At 42.9% G+C, this 17,601-nt stretch overlaps 1 protein-coding gene across 1 annotated transcript in view; it reads left to right on the top strand.

Moving 5' to 3' along the window:
* LOC123344118 overlaps positions 1-17,601 on the top strand; it is a 169,940-nt gene that overhangs the window by 146,703 nt on the left and 5,636 nt on the right. The window contains exons 63-72 of the mRNA XM_044979917.1: positions 1,132-1,224; positions 4,215-4,419; positions 5,753-5,940; positions 6,883-6,980; positions 7,323-7,507; positions 8,649-8,851; positions 9,475-9,664; positions 10,363-10,472; positions 13,370-13,492; positions 14,118-14,259. Of these exons, the coding sequence (XP_044835852.1) occupies positions 1,132-1,224; positions 4,215-4,419; positions 5,753-5,940; positions 6,883-6,980; positions 7,323-7,507; positions 8,649-8,851; positions 9,475-9,664; positions 10,363-10,472; positions 13,370-13,492; positions 14,118-14,259 (1,537 nt within the window). The remainder of the gene's footprint in view (positions 1-1,131; positions 1,225-4,214; positions 4,420-5,752; positions 5,941-6,882; positions 6,981-7,322; positions 7,508-8,648; positions 8,852-9,474; positions 9,665-10,362; positions 10,473-13,369; positions 13,493-14,117; positions 14,260-17,601) is intronic.

Here is a 17,601-nt window from a genome sequence, read left to right as displayed (position 1 = left end):
GGCTGGAACTGGACCGCACCGCCACCGTGCAGCACAGAGACCTGGTCAGGCCAGGCTCTGCAGTTGCATTGCCCCAGGAGCTCGCAGCCCTGCCGCCCACAGCATTGCGCCAGTGGCAGAGCAAGCTGAGGCTGCGGGGGAAGGGGAGCTGTGAGGGAGGGGCTGGGGCTAGCCTCCTGGGCCAGGAGCTTGAGGGCCAGGCAGGATGGTCCCGTGGGCCATAGTTTGCCCACCTCTGTCTTAACCTTATCAAATTAGTGGAACATCCTCCAGATGGGTTTCACTTATGGATTGTATCCAATAACATGGCACATTAGAGGTGTTTGGGATTCTCCCCTGATAACAATGTATATTATGCTACCATTTTTATATCTGGGATGAGTCAACGTTTGGGTGGGTCTTGCAAAAAGTGGAGTTGAAAAGATCAACTCACCTAGAGCTAGACAGTAAGGATGCTGTCACCGCATAAAAATCCTACTGAGCTCTGTGCTCAGACCATAGGGAGAATATAGAACATATGTGACAATGTTACTGTAAGAAGATAGTGGGCCAGATTCAGCAGAGATATGGAAAACATGTCTTACTGCACTGGCAAGGCCCCTTGCATTGCAAGATTCACTCCCGTGGAGGGCGGGTAGGGTTTCTGTTGCAGCCTCCTGTGTGCTATCCATTGGGGGAGAGGGTGGAGATTATATGTATCACAATAGCACCTAGGGGCCCTGATCTCAGCTGGGGCCTCTTTGTGCTAGGTACAACCATAGTAAGAGTCAGACCCTGCCCCCAAAGAGACAGACAAAAGGGGAGAGGGAAGCAATTTCCCAATGTCATCCAGCAGGAATAGAACCTGGGTTTCCTGAATCCTAGTTCAGTTCCCGAGACTCTGAACTCCCACCAGGGCTCCCTAGGAGTGCTGCAAGGAGGAGAATCTTCAGAGAGCTGTGGAGTCAGCAAATTTCTCCTGTTCCCCTTTCTAGCCCAGGCTGCACCCTTTTGGAGCAGTGTGCAGCTTGTTTCCCCACTGGAAGTTCAACAACCAGGGGCTCTGCTGGAATTTGACTAGACTCTTATTGATTTTGGCCCAGCACAAGTGGTTCCTAAATCATAAAATCCTGATATTTCATATTTTCACAGAATAAACTTAATGAAATTGGGTCCCACCTTAAAGCCAAACTCATGGAGAAGATCAAGAAGTTTGATGAATCTGTTTTGAAATTCAGGAGATCAGTAAGTAATAAACATGACCAGTTGGCTTAAAGATTAACATCTTGGGGCAGGTCTATACTTACCCGCCGGGTCGATGCGTAGAGTTCGACTTCTCGGAGTTCGAACTATCGCGTCTAATCTAGATGCGATAGTTCGAACTCCGAACGCGCTCCCGTCGACTCCGGAACTCCACCACCGTGAACGGCGATGGCGGAGTCGACGAGGGAGCCACGGACTTCGATCCCGCGGCGTCTGGACAGGTAGGCAGTTCGAACTAAGGTAGTTCGACTTCAGCTATGCTATTTGCGTAGCTGAAGTCGCGTACCTTAGTTCACCCCCCTCCTCCCCAGTGTAGACCAGGCCTTAGAAATGGCTAAATCACCTAATGCAGGATGGTCCCATTTTGTCATGCAGTATACCTGAGAGCACCATGAAATCCTGTGCAAGAACCATCCTTGCTATTCTCTGGGAAGGAGTCATTGTGGGGTGCAATCCAGACCAGTGAGGGGTTGTCTCACCACCTGCCCTGCAACCTTGAGTGTCTCACAGTGCTTTGCTGGTGTAGCTCCAAAGCTAGTCAGCTCACAAACAGCCTAACAGCATGTAGGTAACAGCCTGAGGGTCTGTGTATAGCTGCAGTTCTGGATCAACAGCTCTGATCCCAGCAGCCTGTCAGTCACACTCTGGCTTCCACCAGCCTTGGTTACTACTTGCAGGGTGATCCCAACACACTCTCAGTCCCAAATTGTCCCAAAAATGTGTGTTCTGCACAGTCCAGTCCTCTCCTGGGCAGTTCAGATATTAGAGGTCCATTGCCCCTGTATGGGGACAATATCCAGCAGCTTGCTCCTTTAACTGGAGTTAGCCAAATAGTTCAGTTTGAACACAACACTGGATTAGTTTTTAATAAAAACAAAACAAATTAATTTAATTACGAAGAGCGAGATTTTAAGTGAGTACAAGTACAAAGTATTAAAGGAAAATATGGTTACAAGAGAAATAAAGATAGAACATTTTCTAGTAGCTAAAACATAAACTACTCTTGGTTCAAGGTAAAATCCTTACCACGTGTTCCCAGCAAATTTTCATGTCAGGATCCCTTCCAAAGTCAACAGGTTGGTCTCTTTGTCTTCTTCAGTAGGGAAGAGAAAGAGAAACAAGAGACACAGACTACCTGGGGTGGTTTTGCCCTTCACTTTTATAGTCCAGTCCACCTTTGAAATGCATTTTCCTGAGGGTTACCCCTAGATAAAGTTCCTTCCCGCTATGAAGACTGAGACATGGAGGCTCGTGGTGAAAGATGTTCCATCTTATTTGTTAAAATTCAGATCAATCTATTCCTGCCCGCCCTTCACTGCCAAAGAATGGCCACTTGACTGGTGATTTACAGTCAACATCGATGACACCCGCCTAGAGGCATCAGCTTGTCCTTTATCTTTGCAAAACTGATTTACCCTCTCTTGCTGTCTCAGGGACTCTGTTTACTACTTATATGTAAACTGAGGTAAACACACATGCCTTTGTTTAGGACAGACTGTTTAACAACTTCTGCCTAGTCAGGGCTACATGAGTTTGAATACATGCTAACAACATTATATGGGGGAATTATAACTTTACATATAATTTTGCTGCCTGCATTTCACCATCATATTATTGGTCAGTGAATTATTAGTTTTCAAATGATACCTCACAAGGCATATTTTGTACAAAGATTATGCCAATAGTGTGTATGGTGTGAATACAGGTCTTTCGGCACTTTCGGTCACAGTCATTAATACAAATTAAACACCATTGTATTAACTCTAGTTGTTTTAATTTGAACTATTAAATGGTTCATCCTTTGTGGACACTGCTGTTCATATAAAGGAAAAGCACACTCCAGCCTTATAAAGGTTCCATGTCTTTGTAACAAACCCTAAGGGATGTGGACCCACCTCAGGTCCCAGAGGCTTTAGTGGAATTATAGGCACTCAGTACCTTCCAGGATCTGGTCCTATAAACCTACCTTTTGGTTTTCAATAAATCAAATAGCCCTTTTCTATAGGAATCTAGCAAGAAAGATACAAAATTGTCACAGATTCACAGGCTCTGATCTACATGCCAGCCTGTAGCCAGTCCTTTGGGAGTGATCCCTTTAGCATGCCAGACCCCAAGGGTCCCCATAGTTCCACAGGGGCAGGCCCACAGCCCCCACAAGTCGGAAACTGGGCCTTGGGCACCAGCAATCCCTGCCTCTCTCTGTGACTCCCTATAGTGAGCCCAGACAGACCACATTCCTGTGGGAGGCTTGTTCTTTACACCTTCAGGGTGCACTACTCTATATATCTACAGTTACACCCAGCAGGAGCTAACAACGTATTAGTCACTTGGCATGCAGAATCTCAAAGGCTTTGGGTTAGCATGAGAGGGTCAGGCTTAGGATATGGTTCCTATTGGTGGAAGCCAGGGTGTTGCCATGCTGTACTTTCCCTAAGCTCATCCTTGCCTGCTCTGTCTCCTTTCTCTCCCAGTTCCAGGAGTGCTCTGTTTACTCTGCTCCTCTTAATGCAGACACCTGACACCTCTTGGCTTGTTCTCCAGACACAGCCATGCTGTGTTCATATGCGCAGCTGCCTCTGGAGCTAAGTGGTAATTTTTGGTCATTGGGGTTCCTATTGTTTCTGTAGGGTATTCCAGTCAAATGTGTTGATTCCAGCCCAAACAGTTCTTGTGGCTGTATGTCTCACATACCTAGCCTGATCTCCCGTGCCTAAGGAGAAAACCAATTCTTCTCCCCATAGGTAGTGATGCGAAGATGATGGGTACAGAGTCATACAGATAGTGCATACAAATAGTACAGAAAATTCCCACATTCATCACAAAAGCTTTATGGGAAAGCTGTGAGGTTTGCTGATAAAGACATGGTAGTCAGCTCCAAAGCACTGATTACTGTCATAGGAAAACAGGCTCCAAAAGTTTGCTAAAAATCACTGCATATGTCTACATTTCTTCTTGTTTGGGGCCCACTGCAGGTGCAGCAAATTGATTTCCTGTATGAAGCAGCTGGTTGGCCTTTGAAAGCCTCCCAAGAGGTTGCCGGAATCCTCCAAAATGGGGGGAAAGCTGTCACCCAGATGTGGAAGCAGAGTGGAATCAGGCAAACCCTGAGGAATAACCTCCCACTTTACTTGGAAAAAATTCAAGACACTGTCCAGCAAATGCAAAATGAACTGCAAAGTAAGCAGAGCCATCTAAAGCAAGGGGGTATTCTGCACAGGGTGAGGTCAGTGCAGGAAATAAGCAGGGGCTAGAAAACTGAATAATTAAGATGCTGAATAGGTTTTATTTTGATCTATGAAAAAGCGCTGATCTAGACTCTGGGTTGTGATCTGTTATTTATAAATATCTATACAAACTCCACTGGATCCATATTTACACAGATCATTTCTCCAGTTGCCACAGTCCCCCACTTACCGGGGGAATGATGCATGGTGATTGATGCATTGGCGGTGGATTTAGCAGGTCTAGACCCACTAAATCAGCCACAGATCGCTCTCTCGTCAACTCCTGTACTCCACCTGAATGAGAAGCACAAGGGGAGTTGATGGGAGAGCATCTCCCATCGATATAGCATAGTGTGGACCCCATGGTAAGTAGATCTAAGTACATCGACTTCAGCTATGTTATACACGTAGATCATTACACTTAGACCGATCTCCCCCTGTAGTGTAGACAAGGCCTAAGACTGGCAGCGGATTCCTCAGTGAAGGAGCACATGCTGAAAATGCCACCCCTGCTCCCAGCATTTAAACCAAAGGACCATTAACTTGAGGACTAGCCTGTTGGAACTTGTGTTAGCTAGATTCTGGGCACTGTACTTGTTCTATGGGTAGTATGCTGCCAGGCCATTCCATTGCTAGCAGTTCACATGATGTTTCAGATGGACGACATTTGCAGTCAAACTAATAGAGGAAAATCAAGTGAATTGTATTCATCTGTGATTATCAGCTGTCTCCATCATGGCACAAGAGAAAACTTCTACCCGAGTCACGGAATGTGATCTGTCCCCCTATTGCCAATACCAGGACTTAGTCCTTGGACTCAAGTTCAATGTGTATTTGTGCTTTCGGTTAAAATAACCAAATTGTCCCCTTGCTCCTCCTTGGAGGGTGACGAGGTGGGAGGGAAGCCTGCAGTGATAGAGCAGCCAGGTGCTGAGGCATTCTGCCCATGCAGCACAGATAGGGACAGACTGAGGGAGCCTGAGGAAAAGCATGTTTATGTAACATTCCTTACAGTGGATTTGAAAAAGCAGCATGCGCTCCCCACCATCTCAGTGTCGTCTGCTGGATGCTGGAAAGGTGGACCAGGGCCGTACCTGTTTTCAATAGCCTGTCTTGCAGAGATTAAGGACTGAAGCTCCCATCTCCTGTGCAGGGAAAGAGCCCCTTTTCTCCCTCTTGCACTCCCACCCTCCACCTGTGCTGGGGCAGTGAAGATTTGGACCTGAGGTACAGCTGGTGACCACTTTAAAATCTATTTGCTAAGGTCAGTTTCACACTTGTTTCAGAGCCATTAGCAACGCTGAAGGATGCCTACTATGATGTGACTTTGAAGCCACTGGATGAGGTTTGGCAAGAGAAAACAGAGGCATATATGAAGAAAATCCAGGCTTTTGTGCCCAGTATTGTAAAGGATGTATGGTTAATGGAACCAATCCAGGTGACATTAAGAGCCATGAAAACAGGCTTGGATATGGTTAGTATAAAACAATGCTCCATTTTTATATGGGTCAGAGGGGATAGCTTACAGGGCTAAGCATCAGCTTTGAAATATCAAGAGTCTCTCTCTATATATACAGGTCTGGTTCAGGTCCCACTCAGGATGATTCACCTTGAATCTTTTCAAGGTAGATGCCATCATTGGATCCCTTTCTGTTTTGGGGCTGTTCACATGAGATCTTAATAAAATTCAAGGTTTTGTCTGCTCTGTGTGAACATCAAGGGCCATATTCCTCAACCTGCCCTCAAATTGGCTACTAAAATTGCACCAAAAATTTTAAGCAACATTTTTGTGTATGCAAATTGCACAGGTAGATTTCCCCCTTCCTGCTTTGTGCATATACCGCTAATATATGGGTATGGCTGTTTGCTACTTTTGAAAAAGTGGCCTGGTATCTCAGTGACATGTTTCATATTAGAGGGTGTGTCACTCTGGTGTCTTTGGCCAAAATGACACCACTAGCAGTGTGCTTGTCGTCCACACGGTTACTGTCTTCCCACCCCAGAGCTACCTGTGTAATTCCTGTCAGTCTATTTTTTGTAAATAGCTTTGGGGACCTTCCGAGGTAAGATATACCTAAAACTATTTAAAGGAGGCTGTCTGTGCTGCAGAACCAATGCATATAACGGAGATCTCAATCATCTGTAGTAGCAACTGTAGCACATCAACTCATTGAAGTGTTGGTACATGTTAAATGACATCCTCATAGGAAGGCTGTATTTCTCTCTGATGTCAGCATGGCTAACTTCTCATTCACGAGCTACCTCTAAATAACAGGATGACATGCTGACAGGCAAGTGACAAATGTGAGGGAGGATTGAGTGTTTGTGAATAGTCTTTTGATATCAAGGCAACGTTCTGGCTGGTCCGAAAACCACGTTAATGATTTTATAATGTGCTTTTCTGGTTCCCCACTAGGCAACGCACCAGATGCTGAGGTGGGCAGAAGCCAAGTTTTCCAGAGCTGTGAGCAAGATCCGAAAGCCTTTATCAAACCTGTACAGTTTTTCAGCCAGGTAACAGTGGGTATTCCTGGCTATGGGTATTCCTGCAGTATAGTCTTCTAAACAAATATTTACATATTTTTTTCACATCAAGTTACATTATTAGGGAACAGAACCAAGCAACTATCCTTGGACACCCTTTATACCAGTTAACATTGACAATGTAAGTTATCTACTATCATGGCCCGCTTTTTCCACTTCGGAGAATAAATATCCACCAGCAAATAGAATAACTCTGGTACACTCAGCCTTAAGTAGCACTTTTTGTTCTCATTTTATAACATTTGATACATTAACTGCATTGAATCAATTTAACACCAGTAACAACACGAGTGAATCATTTGTGTCCCACAGGAACTGTTCAGTGGCAGTGAAACTGCCAATGCTGCCTAAAGGAGACCACTCTGTGGACCTGGCAAACATCACTAACTACCTCGTTGAAGAAAAGCTAATGAGGCCCCTCAGGGACCTCTACAACATCAACCCAGTAGCTGAGTATTATAGAATCAAACAGAGGATGATGGAGAGTCCCTTTGAATGTAAGTTCCTTGACAGCTCTAATATATTTCTCACTGGTCCCAGTCCCCGCTGAGCTCCAGACAGAATTTTGCATAACTAGAGAGGATTGTTAATTAACACCATATTTCAATGGATGACATTTTATAGTATTTTATGTAGACTGATATTTTGGTGGAGTAACAGTTACCTCCCAGTAAATAAGCCATTTTTGTGAACTTTCAACTCCAGCAAATTTCCATGAGAATTTTTCTTATTTTTAAAATTACATACATACAAAAAAGCTGTGTTATAACATCACTATGTTGAGAAATGGGGAGTGAGCAGGTAGAATATATCTGTATCTTACCTACATCCCTTGTGATGAGGTCTCAGAGCATGTATTTTGGCTGAGGTAATATCTGGGTCTCATATTGAGGGCCTGATCCTGATTTCATTGGAGTCAATGACATAACTCCTGTTAACTTCAGAGTGCACAAGATGGCTCTGCAGACACTTCAGAGACTGCATTAGATAGGGAGTATTGCTAACAGGAGCAATCCTCAGTGAACATCTGACCAACAATTACTAGACAACATATCTTCCAGAAACAGTAGTTTTTGGACAGTGTATCTCATGCTTCATTGGCTCCAATACCTGGCCAGAATGGAGGGCTTTAAAAGGAGGCTTCTGATGTAAGATTTTCAGAGATGCTGTGCACCCACAGTTTCCACTGACTGCAGTTGGAGTTGAATCCTCAGCACCTGTGAAAGTCCCAGTCTTATCTCTGATTTTGCTGGCTTTCCTCTGTTTGAGGCACACCATTAATATTTATTCCTGCTTCCTGTATAAGAATATGTATATTTAGCAGTAAGATTGTAAACAGAGATGGGCTCGAGTGTAAACTTTGGATCCTGTTTTCATACTTCCCAAAGTTCCGGGGAACTGGGATCCAGCATGGTATATAATTATAAGGAAACTGATGCATTTTTCCTGCTGGAGAATTTGCTGATAGGGGACAATTTGTAACTGCTTTAGAATTAATGCTGATGGCTATCTTAGAAAGTTTTCCTGAGAACAAATAGGCAAAGGTGGTGTTCTGATTCTGGCAAGCAGTTAATAAGTGCCACCCATTGAGCTCTGTGAACAACACAATGACATTGCTTTTGCAATATCATCCTCTAGATCATGCTGTGCTGATGGGCAACAAGCACTTTAGGACTTTTGATGGAAGGATGTATGATCTGACATCAAAGTGCAGTGTGCTTCTTGCCAAGGATTTTGTTCACAATACCTTTACCATAGTGCTGAACCAGGAGAGTAGTGGTTTGAGATCATTGCACGTGGAGATGAACCAGACTACCATTGATATCTACCCAGGACTGAAGGTAGGAGGGGAGATTCAAACTTCATTCCTTTCCAGGAGAGAATATGCCAGAATGAAATCACTGCACTTTGACAAAGAAGCCAAAGCCTGAATTTTCTGCACTTCAGACTTAGCATACAGTGGCTCACATAAGTTAATGCAAGGATAGGAAAATCCCACTAATATATCATCAAAAGGGAATAGCCCTCAATAAGAGAAACTAATACCATCAATCCTGGACCATATTCTGCCTGGCCCATATGTGGATACACGGGATGGGGAAGGCTCAAGGAATCTTTCCCAAACTCTTGCATGGCCCATGTAAGCCAGGAAGAACTACAGCACCTGCGCTTGGAGAAACAAGCTGTACCTCACTCCTTGTGTCCACCTGGGAGGCTTTGTGCTTCACTGCTCCCTCAGGAGCTCCACACTATCCTCTACACGAGGCTGTGCATAAATGGCACCATCCATTTTCAAATGTGCAAACTGAGCTGACCTAGTAACCAGGAGTTGCCATTTCTAACCTAAGTTATGTTCCAGATATTTGAAAGTACAACTTCATTGGGGAGTTCAGGGGAATCAACACCTTGCAAGGTCCATCCTAAGTTAGTTACCCTGTACATTTTTATCATCATCTTAAAATAGACATACAAGATGTACAATTTTTCCCTGATGGAAGAGAACTGCCTCAGTCTGGATCAGTCCCTGGAAAAGAACGGCATCACCATGAGAAAAGAAGCTAACAGAATAGAAGTATTGAATGAGAATGGAATTTCTGTCTCCTGTGACTTTCACTATGATCTCTGTACTGTTACCTTGGATGGATGGCATCATGGTAAGTACTAAACATTCAGCATAGCCATTCCCTTCTGCTTCTAATTTGTTTCTCTGAATTCTAGAAACCTCAGGTTTCAGAATAGACTGTCCTGCATTAGCCTTTCCCTCAAGCCTTGGAAATGCACAAGACACTGCCAGTGAATGTGATGAGATGTAATATGTTCCTATAGTAACAGCAGCAAGTGTTTACATAGAATTATTATAATTTTCCAGTCTTTTAATGGAGTATAGCAGCTTGAGGTGACCTGTGACCAGCCAGTCCACCTCCACAAGCCGTCTGAGAGTTGCTGTCTAATATGTCAGATATAACAGAGCATATGAATGTGTGGTACAAAACCTTCATTCTTTTGGTATGATTAACATACCCCACTCATGGCTTCACCACTTATATGTAATGCACCATCCCAAACTTTACAGTGCACCACCCTGTATCTTTATAGACATACGTCTTCTGTCATGGCAGCTCCTTTCTCTGGCAGGAGGGCAGAGTGAAATGCTAACACATGGGAGGACAATGTAGCTCCGTCAACCTGTTACTCTGCCACGGGATACTATCCTTCTGGAACCCAAACTCATCACCTCTGCATTACACCTGAGCTCCATTAGGCAGGATAGTAAAAGGCCAGAGGTGGCTTTTAAAACCAGAATTCTCCTGTGGCTCTGTTTTTATCTTCCTCTATTTTCATTTGGTTCCAGGTGTATCAGCTGGTCTTTTTGGTACCAATGATAACGAAGCTGGAAATGAATGGATGCTTCCCAATCACTCTTACACTGGTAGCGTGCAGGAATTCACACAGAGCTGGCAGGTATGCTGGCTATCTCACTGCTATCAGAAAGCACTGTTGCAAGATATCTGTCTTTTGAGATCACATGTGGCATTTGGAACACAAAGGGCCACATGTACCATACATATGTGACAGAGAACTTCTGTTTTACTGAAGGGGTGAAAACCATACAGTGAAAATGTGCAGGAACACATGAGTTAGCCACAGAATACTGGAAATGTGGACCAAAATATTCACCCTACATTTACTTGGGGGAAAATTGCATTTAAGTGCTTAAAATTTCCAAGAAAATTCACCTTCAGGCAGAAACCATGCATGGAAATTTTGGAATCTTTCCCCTGGGCTGAAAGTTTAAGCAAATAAATGCATCAGGTAACATCACATTGATTGTTTGCACAGACAATTTCACTGAATGTGTTTTCAGCCTCTACAACCACATGCACACAATTCTAATATGGACCCAGGTGTGCAGTTAAATGAGGCATATAGCTAGTCAAGTCAAGACTGTGACTAGTTAATATATATTTGATAGCCTGCTCTCCAGGAAAAATGAACAGAGCTCATAAGCTGTACTACAGGACTAACGCAGAGAAAGGAAAATTCAGCTTGCAATGCCTGGCCAAGTTGTTTGCCTTTGAGAGCACCAACTCTGGTTGGTATTAACTCCTCTGTGGCCTTTCCACATCAGTTACTAAGGAACTTACTCAAAGAAACACCCAAAGCAGATGATGCCACTGAGACTTTGTGGCTCTTCCCTTTCTCATCACTTGCAAGACCATGACCTCATTCCACACCCAGAACCACTGCAACAATCTAACTCAATTCAGGGCTTCTGAACTCTGCCCTAAATAGCAGAAGGGTTCAAGGTATCTTACTTCTGCTCTGCTATTGGAGAATCAGATGGATTCTTATGAGTGTGCAGAGTATACTTATGTAGGTAATATGGCCAGAATCTTGGTGGGACTGACAGAGGTGTACTGTTAAAATAAACTACTTATTTATTATTAATTTCCTTCCATTTATTTAAGAATACATATTAGCAACCAATGCAAAAGCACCTGGGCAACTTGAGTTAGTTAAAATAATTAATTTAACATAATATATAAGTAACTCTTTGTAATACCGTAAACAAGCTAGGGAGGCATGCATGACCTTTTTAAGTGGTTGATGTCATAATCACTCTGCTTATACTATTGATTGCTACATTTTATTTGTATGCCACGCAGCATCTTTGGAGTGCTGAACACCGCCAAGAAGAATCTATAGATGACTTTAGCTGAACTCTGTGTGCTGCTTGCAGTCAGTTTGACTCCTATCCCGTTCAGAAAAAGTAATAAAAAGATTGACTTGCTGATAATGTACCATTGTTATACATCATTAAAGCAATGGCCAGGAATACAAACATGCCAAGTCAGGAATTCATTCTAACTATTACAAACTTTTTTAAAGGGGTAGGATGAGACAATACAGTGGAAATAACCTGCTGGACAATGTATTTAGCTGTACTGATAAAATGGAGCTTACATCTCCCCAGCAGTACAAGCAGGGCGGTACGGTATGGTATGGTATGCCATACCAGCAGGTTATTTATAGCTAGTATGGTGTACCGCAAAGACACAGGAGGAGCAGAACATGGGGCCACCCCAGCCCTTCCACACGGGGTCTCCTCTGTCTGTAAAGCAGCTCCACAGGAGGATAGGGCTGGGGGCAGTACAGCTGCACTAGAGGAGCTGCCGGTGTGTGGGGCTGCCTGGTGGCCCCACGTTCTGCTCCTTTCCCCGCTGCAGCTCCCAGGAGAGCCCTGCAGTTTTGGGTTCTCCCAGGAACCGCAGCGGGGAAAAGAGCAGAATGCCAGCAGCTCTTCTGCTGTGGTTCTACCACCCAGCCCTTCCACGCAGCTACGTCTCTCTGGGGTCTATACAGCAGCCCTGCTGAGGGACAGGGCCGGGAACAGCAAAGCAATGCCAGAGGAGCTTCTGGTGTTCTGCTCCTTTCCTCACTGCGGTTCCCAGGAGAGCCCTGAACTGCAGAACTCTCCCAGGAACCGCAGCGGGGAAAGGAGCAGCACGTGAGGCCACAGGAGACTTTCCAGGCCAGGAGCCATGCAATTGAATGCCTGCATAGAAAAAGAATTGTTTGGGAGGCTAAATTGACACATTACAATTCTCTCCTTAAGGAGATAGTAGAACCTGAGCTTACATTTGTGTTCTGCCTGAATGTAGAGTTGACTACATGGCGTACTGATCTGATGCACAAATGTGCATTTGCAATGTTGATGCCAAACAAATCATGGCATAAGCTGCAGTGATTTGAATGCTGCTCAGTTTTTATTTTGTTGATGTTGCATATCACCACTTTGTGTTTGGATCTGAACCAAGCATCACGAAAATCCACCCACATCTCATTGTGCAGAAATGTTTGTCATTGCTGCTACTTTCCACTTTGATTATTTTCTCTTAAAACTGTATAAATACTCTTGTTAATAAGTGCAGTGGTCAGAAAGAATCCGAGTAACTGTTTTCTCTCTATAAAAGGACCTAATAAAAGCACTACTTTTAATAACCTTATAAATGATAGATTAAAAAAGACAGCGAGCCAACAACTTTTCAGCAGCTATACAAAAAAATCTTTAATGGATCACAAAAGTCAATAGGAAAAGGAAACAATGTTTGTAACCTGTAATATTTATAAGACAATACAGTCATTGTTTCATTTATAAAGAGTGCATGGCACATCCTAATATTAATGAAACAATAAACAATTATTCAGAGCAGTGTTTATAAAAAAAAAAAAAAAAGTCTAACAAGCCTTCATCTATAGTGCTTGCAGTGATATCTCCCAATGTAAATGAAAGGCTTTACAGTGCATTAGAGCTTTAAAAAACCGTGTTTATTCATTGACTAGTCCTATTTTCTCAGGTGAGCAGTTACTGCAGCTACGTACAGAAGAAGGTGAAACCGTGTTCCATCACAGCTAAGCAAAACGTTTGTAAAGTGTTTTTTCAAGAACCCTACTCTCTTCTTAGGAACTGTTTCAAAGTTGTAAGTATTACTAAGAATCAATGAAGGAAGGTTTGAACCTCCTAACACCACTCTTCAAAGCTGCATTAATGAATTATGAAAGATTGCAGGGAGGGTGAACATTCCACAGTGTCATTACTTTTAACTATCAGGAGTTTAGTTGAAACTCGTCCTCTGTAGTCATCAGAACAGTATCACAGAAGGACTATCCAAATGTCACACTCTCTCCACCACATAAATACGTTTCTCTGATCTATGAAATATTACCTTGGCTTGACATTGTAGTTTATCATACTGGTCTAGAATATGGAAATACAGTAGAGCCCTAGAATCAGTCATAATAAAAGTTGTATTAATAATGATTTCAGAAAACAGACATGTGGAATGAAAAAAGTCAATTCCTCTGAAGTTCTTGATTTCATTCTTTACAGCAAATTAGGCAAATTAACTGTAAGAGTTATTTTATAGACTATTGATATGGTCTAAATACCTTCCTTTCACCTATGTTAATTCTCATGTGCAGCTGAGGCTGACAACCCAAGACAACGTTTATTCACATTTCCATATTATCATCAACCTGTTAGAAGAGTTGTATACTTTGCTTCATGTAACTGAAACATTACGTATAACTCTGTTCATGTTTAAGGTGGACCCTGAACCGTTCTACAGCATGTGCGTGTATGATGCTTGTGACTCCAGTGAGTTGAAAGCTGCCTGCAACTTGGCAGCTGCATTTGTCCACTTGTGCAGCAGAAATTTTGTCCCCTTGGAAATTCCTTCTCAATGTGGTAAGTTTAATTTCTGGTCATCCCAAACACTTTACCTGGGATGCCAGACTTAACATACAAATGTTATCTAATAACGTGGCTATAAGTAACAGAAACACCATTCCACAGTTTTTTGCTTATCTCCACTCAGTTTTGTCCCTCCAGCTTATATTTCGGCCTTTGTTTTTAACTCACTAGAGCAGACACCACCTCTGTTTCTTATTCCCTGCTAGCTGCTTTATTTCCTCTGAATTTGCTGAGTGAAAACATTTTTACAGTATTATAAACTTATTTTTCCCATGTTTTCTAATTCTTTGATGATCTTTTTGCTTTGTTCCTTTGTTTTTCTTCTGAATAATTTATCTGGATTCATGTTATCAAAAATATATATTTTGTGATTCAAAAAACAAAAATATATATTTTGTGATTCCTTCCACTCTTTTTAAATGAGATCTGTATTCCTTAGAATTCCAAGATTATCAAAACCACTATTTTAATCTGACCATCAGTTATCTCAGATCCATCTCTCTGCTGCTCTCTCGTTAGAATGCAGGGGTAGAAAACTTTCAAAGGAGTGATTCTTGGGGTTTGTAACCATTTACACGACAAGAGTCCCTGCCAAGATGAAAGAATGTTTGTTACTCTTGAGTAATTTAGAGAAAGATTGGGCCGCTGCTGTAGGTTGATATATCTCCATAGACTTACTCCTGATTTACGCTGGTGTGGAAATTAGAAGTTAGAATCAGGCCCATCACCTGATCTAAGTGATGGTGCCCAACAGCATATGGAGTAGCACATTCCATTATTCCATCTATATTCTGGTTACCTTCTTGTTCCATTTCTTCTTGTCCCTGCCAGCAGGTATATGGGATCTTGGGGAGCAATTACCACACGGGTGGGGTGCAAAATAAACTTTATTAAGCAAATGCAAAAACAGGGAAAATTCAATAGTGAGGGGTATGGGGGTTGTTAAGGTAGACAATTGGGGAGGGGTTTCTTTTTGGTGAACAGTAAGGGGGTTTCAATAGTGGGGTACAACACAGTAGGATACAATACAGTGGGTAATCAGTTAACACTGAGGTATAAATGTAACAGGTAGCTAGCGATTTCTATGTAAAAGGGTGTGTCACAGCAGCATATAACCAACTAACAGTTATGGATAAAATGTGTTAAATAACAAACAATTTTAGGTAAAAATGTGTCACAGTGGTGTAAATGTAGAATGTGAGGGGTATCAGAGAGGAAGAAAGTAACCAATGGGGTTTTATGCTAGAGATTTAAACTTAGTAAGACAGAACAAACAGGCTGCAAGCTTCAGCAGCAGAGAGAGTGTAACAAGGTAGAAGGACACAGAGAAGCTGGGCGGGGGGGTGTTAGCAGTGGGAAGACAGACTTAATTACAATTATACAGAACACAGCAAAATCTTATCTATGATCTAACTTAACCAAGACTACACAAATTAAAACACAATGCAACAATTCTCTAAGCCTAGCTTACAAAGTATAATGCTAAACCTTACTTAATGGGTGCACCTTATACTAAGGATAGTTCCAGAGGGCTGAGTGGTGTGTGTCCAGGACACAGCTCCAAAGAGGGGGGGGGTGACTGTAGCAGTGGGGTGTGACTGCAAGCAGGCTTATTTCTAGCAGCAAAGGCACTGCAGAACTAGAAACAGATTACAGATACAGACCAAGGAGTTAGCTTGGGTCTGTTGGGGAAACAGAACCAGCAGCCAGGACAAGGGGTGTGTGTGTGTGGTAAGAGAGGTTTTAAGACACAGACCAAGGTTTAGCTTGAGTCTGTGTGCTGGGGAGACAGAGCCAGCAGCTAAAATAATAAAATAAAAGTATAGAAAGTTTCACAGAGGGATTCTTACCATCCCACAAGGCAGCAGCGGCGGCAGAAGCAGCAAGAACATCAGAAGGCTCGGTACAGTCTCGATAATCAGGAGATCTCTCAGGCAGCAATTCGTTCTTCGTGGGGGGGGGTTCAAAAACGGGGGTACGCTCAAAAAATAAAACGAGAGCGGAGAAAGGACCCCCAGAACCCCTGGCTGATCAGACAAGGCAGCAATGCAAGAACCTTTCTGAAGTCTGTTAAAAAAATATCTGTTTTTAAAGGCAAACCCTGGCAGCTTCCCGCCAGTAACTCTGATTGGCTCCCACTCTTACAGGGAGGAGGGAGGCAGAGAAAAAACTGCAGGCAGCCACAGAGGCATGTTTGGACTAGCCCTGAGCCCAGAGGTATGACTCATGCCCAGGATCCTAAAAACACAATAGGTCTTGCAGCTCTGGACAGTGGCCACCCTACACCAAGCCCAGGTTTTAACAAGGTGATAACAGGACTAACCCTTTGAACAGGGCAGTGGTCCCACTTAGTATAAGTGGCCATTCCTTTGAGAAGGGCAATGACTCTGGTTAGACAACTTAAAGGGCCCTCCCTTTGAGAAGGGCAGAGGCCCTGGTAAACAACTTAACAGCCAGGGAGGGGCGGCCACAGGAGGAAAACAAGAACAAAATGGAGTAAGGGGACAGCTATAAGAACAAAATGGAGCTGTAACAGACACTTCTAAGCAGCTGAATTTCAGTGCTCATTTCCCAGTTGCAAGAGACAACTACTGTTGTTCCCATTTACATTGTATGGAATCATCTGTCCTCTGCCTCCCTACGTTGTAACTCTAGTGCTGATCCTCAGCCATTGTAAACATAAGTGTGCAATACCAGTAGCTAAATGAAAAGCAATCTGGTTAGGCAGGACTGCAATGTTTTGATACATATTGTAGTTTAGGGATTATAAATAACTGCACATTGAACTTTAAGTAGTTTCTACATAATCACATTCATTCCTGAATTATTACAACACACCTCAACTTTCTCCTGCACATATAATTTTTTTGGCTCTTTGTTTCCAGATATTATAGATAACAGCACCCTTCTTGAACTGTACGTGCTGTTTATTGACTACAGTAGATAGATAATTAAAAACCTACTACTACTGCTGACATGGTTCCTTGTTCTGCATTATATGTCGCCTAAGCGCAATAAAGAATGGCTTCAAATATGGAAACATTTGAGGCTGTAATCATCATCTGAGAAAAACGGCCATATGAATCTTTGAAACTGACCCCAATAATTCTCATTTTGTTTACACGTAGAGTACAGTCCTTTATTTGGGAGAAAAGAAGTCCTTACATCACTTTCACTTGTTGAGAACATTAAAGGAAACAAACATACAAAATCATTGCCATGCTAATTACTGCCATACTTGTCCAAATAATCATTTAAGATGTAATGATCCATTTACAACTTGTTTACTGCAAAGAAAAGCATATACTGTAAGTAACTGATTGGACTATGCAGATG

This window comes from Mauremys mutica, chromosome 11, assembly GCF_020497125.1.
Source record: "Mauremys mutica isolate MM-2020 ecotype Southern chromosome 11, ASM2049712v1, whole genome shotgun sequence".
Classification (NCBI taxonomy): Eukaryota; Metazoa; Chordata; order Testudines; family Geoemydidae; genus Mauremys; species Mauremys mutica.
The sequence above is the reverse complement of the archived record's forward strand: the minus strand, read 5'-3'. Positions and strand labels throughout refer to the sequence as shown.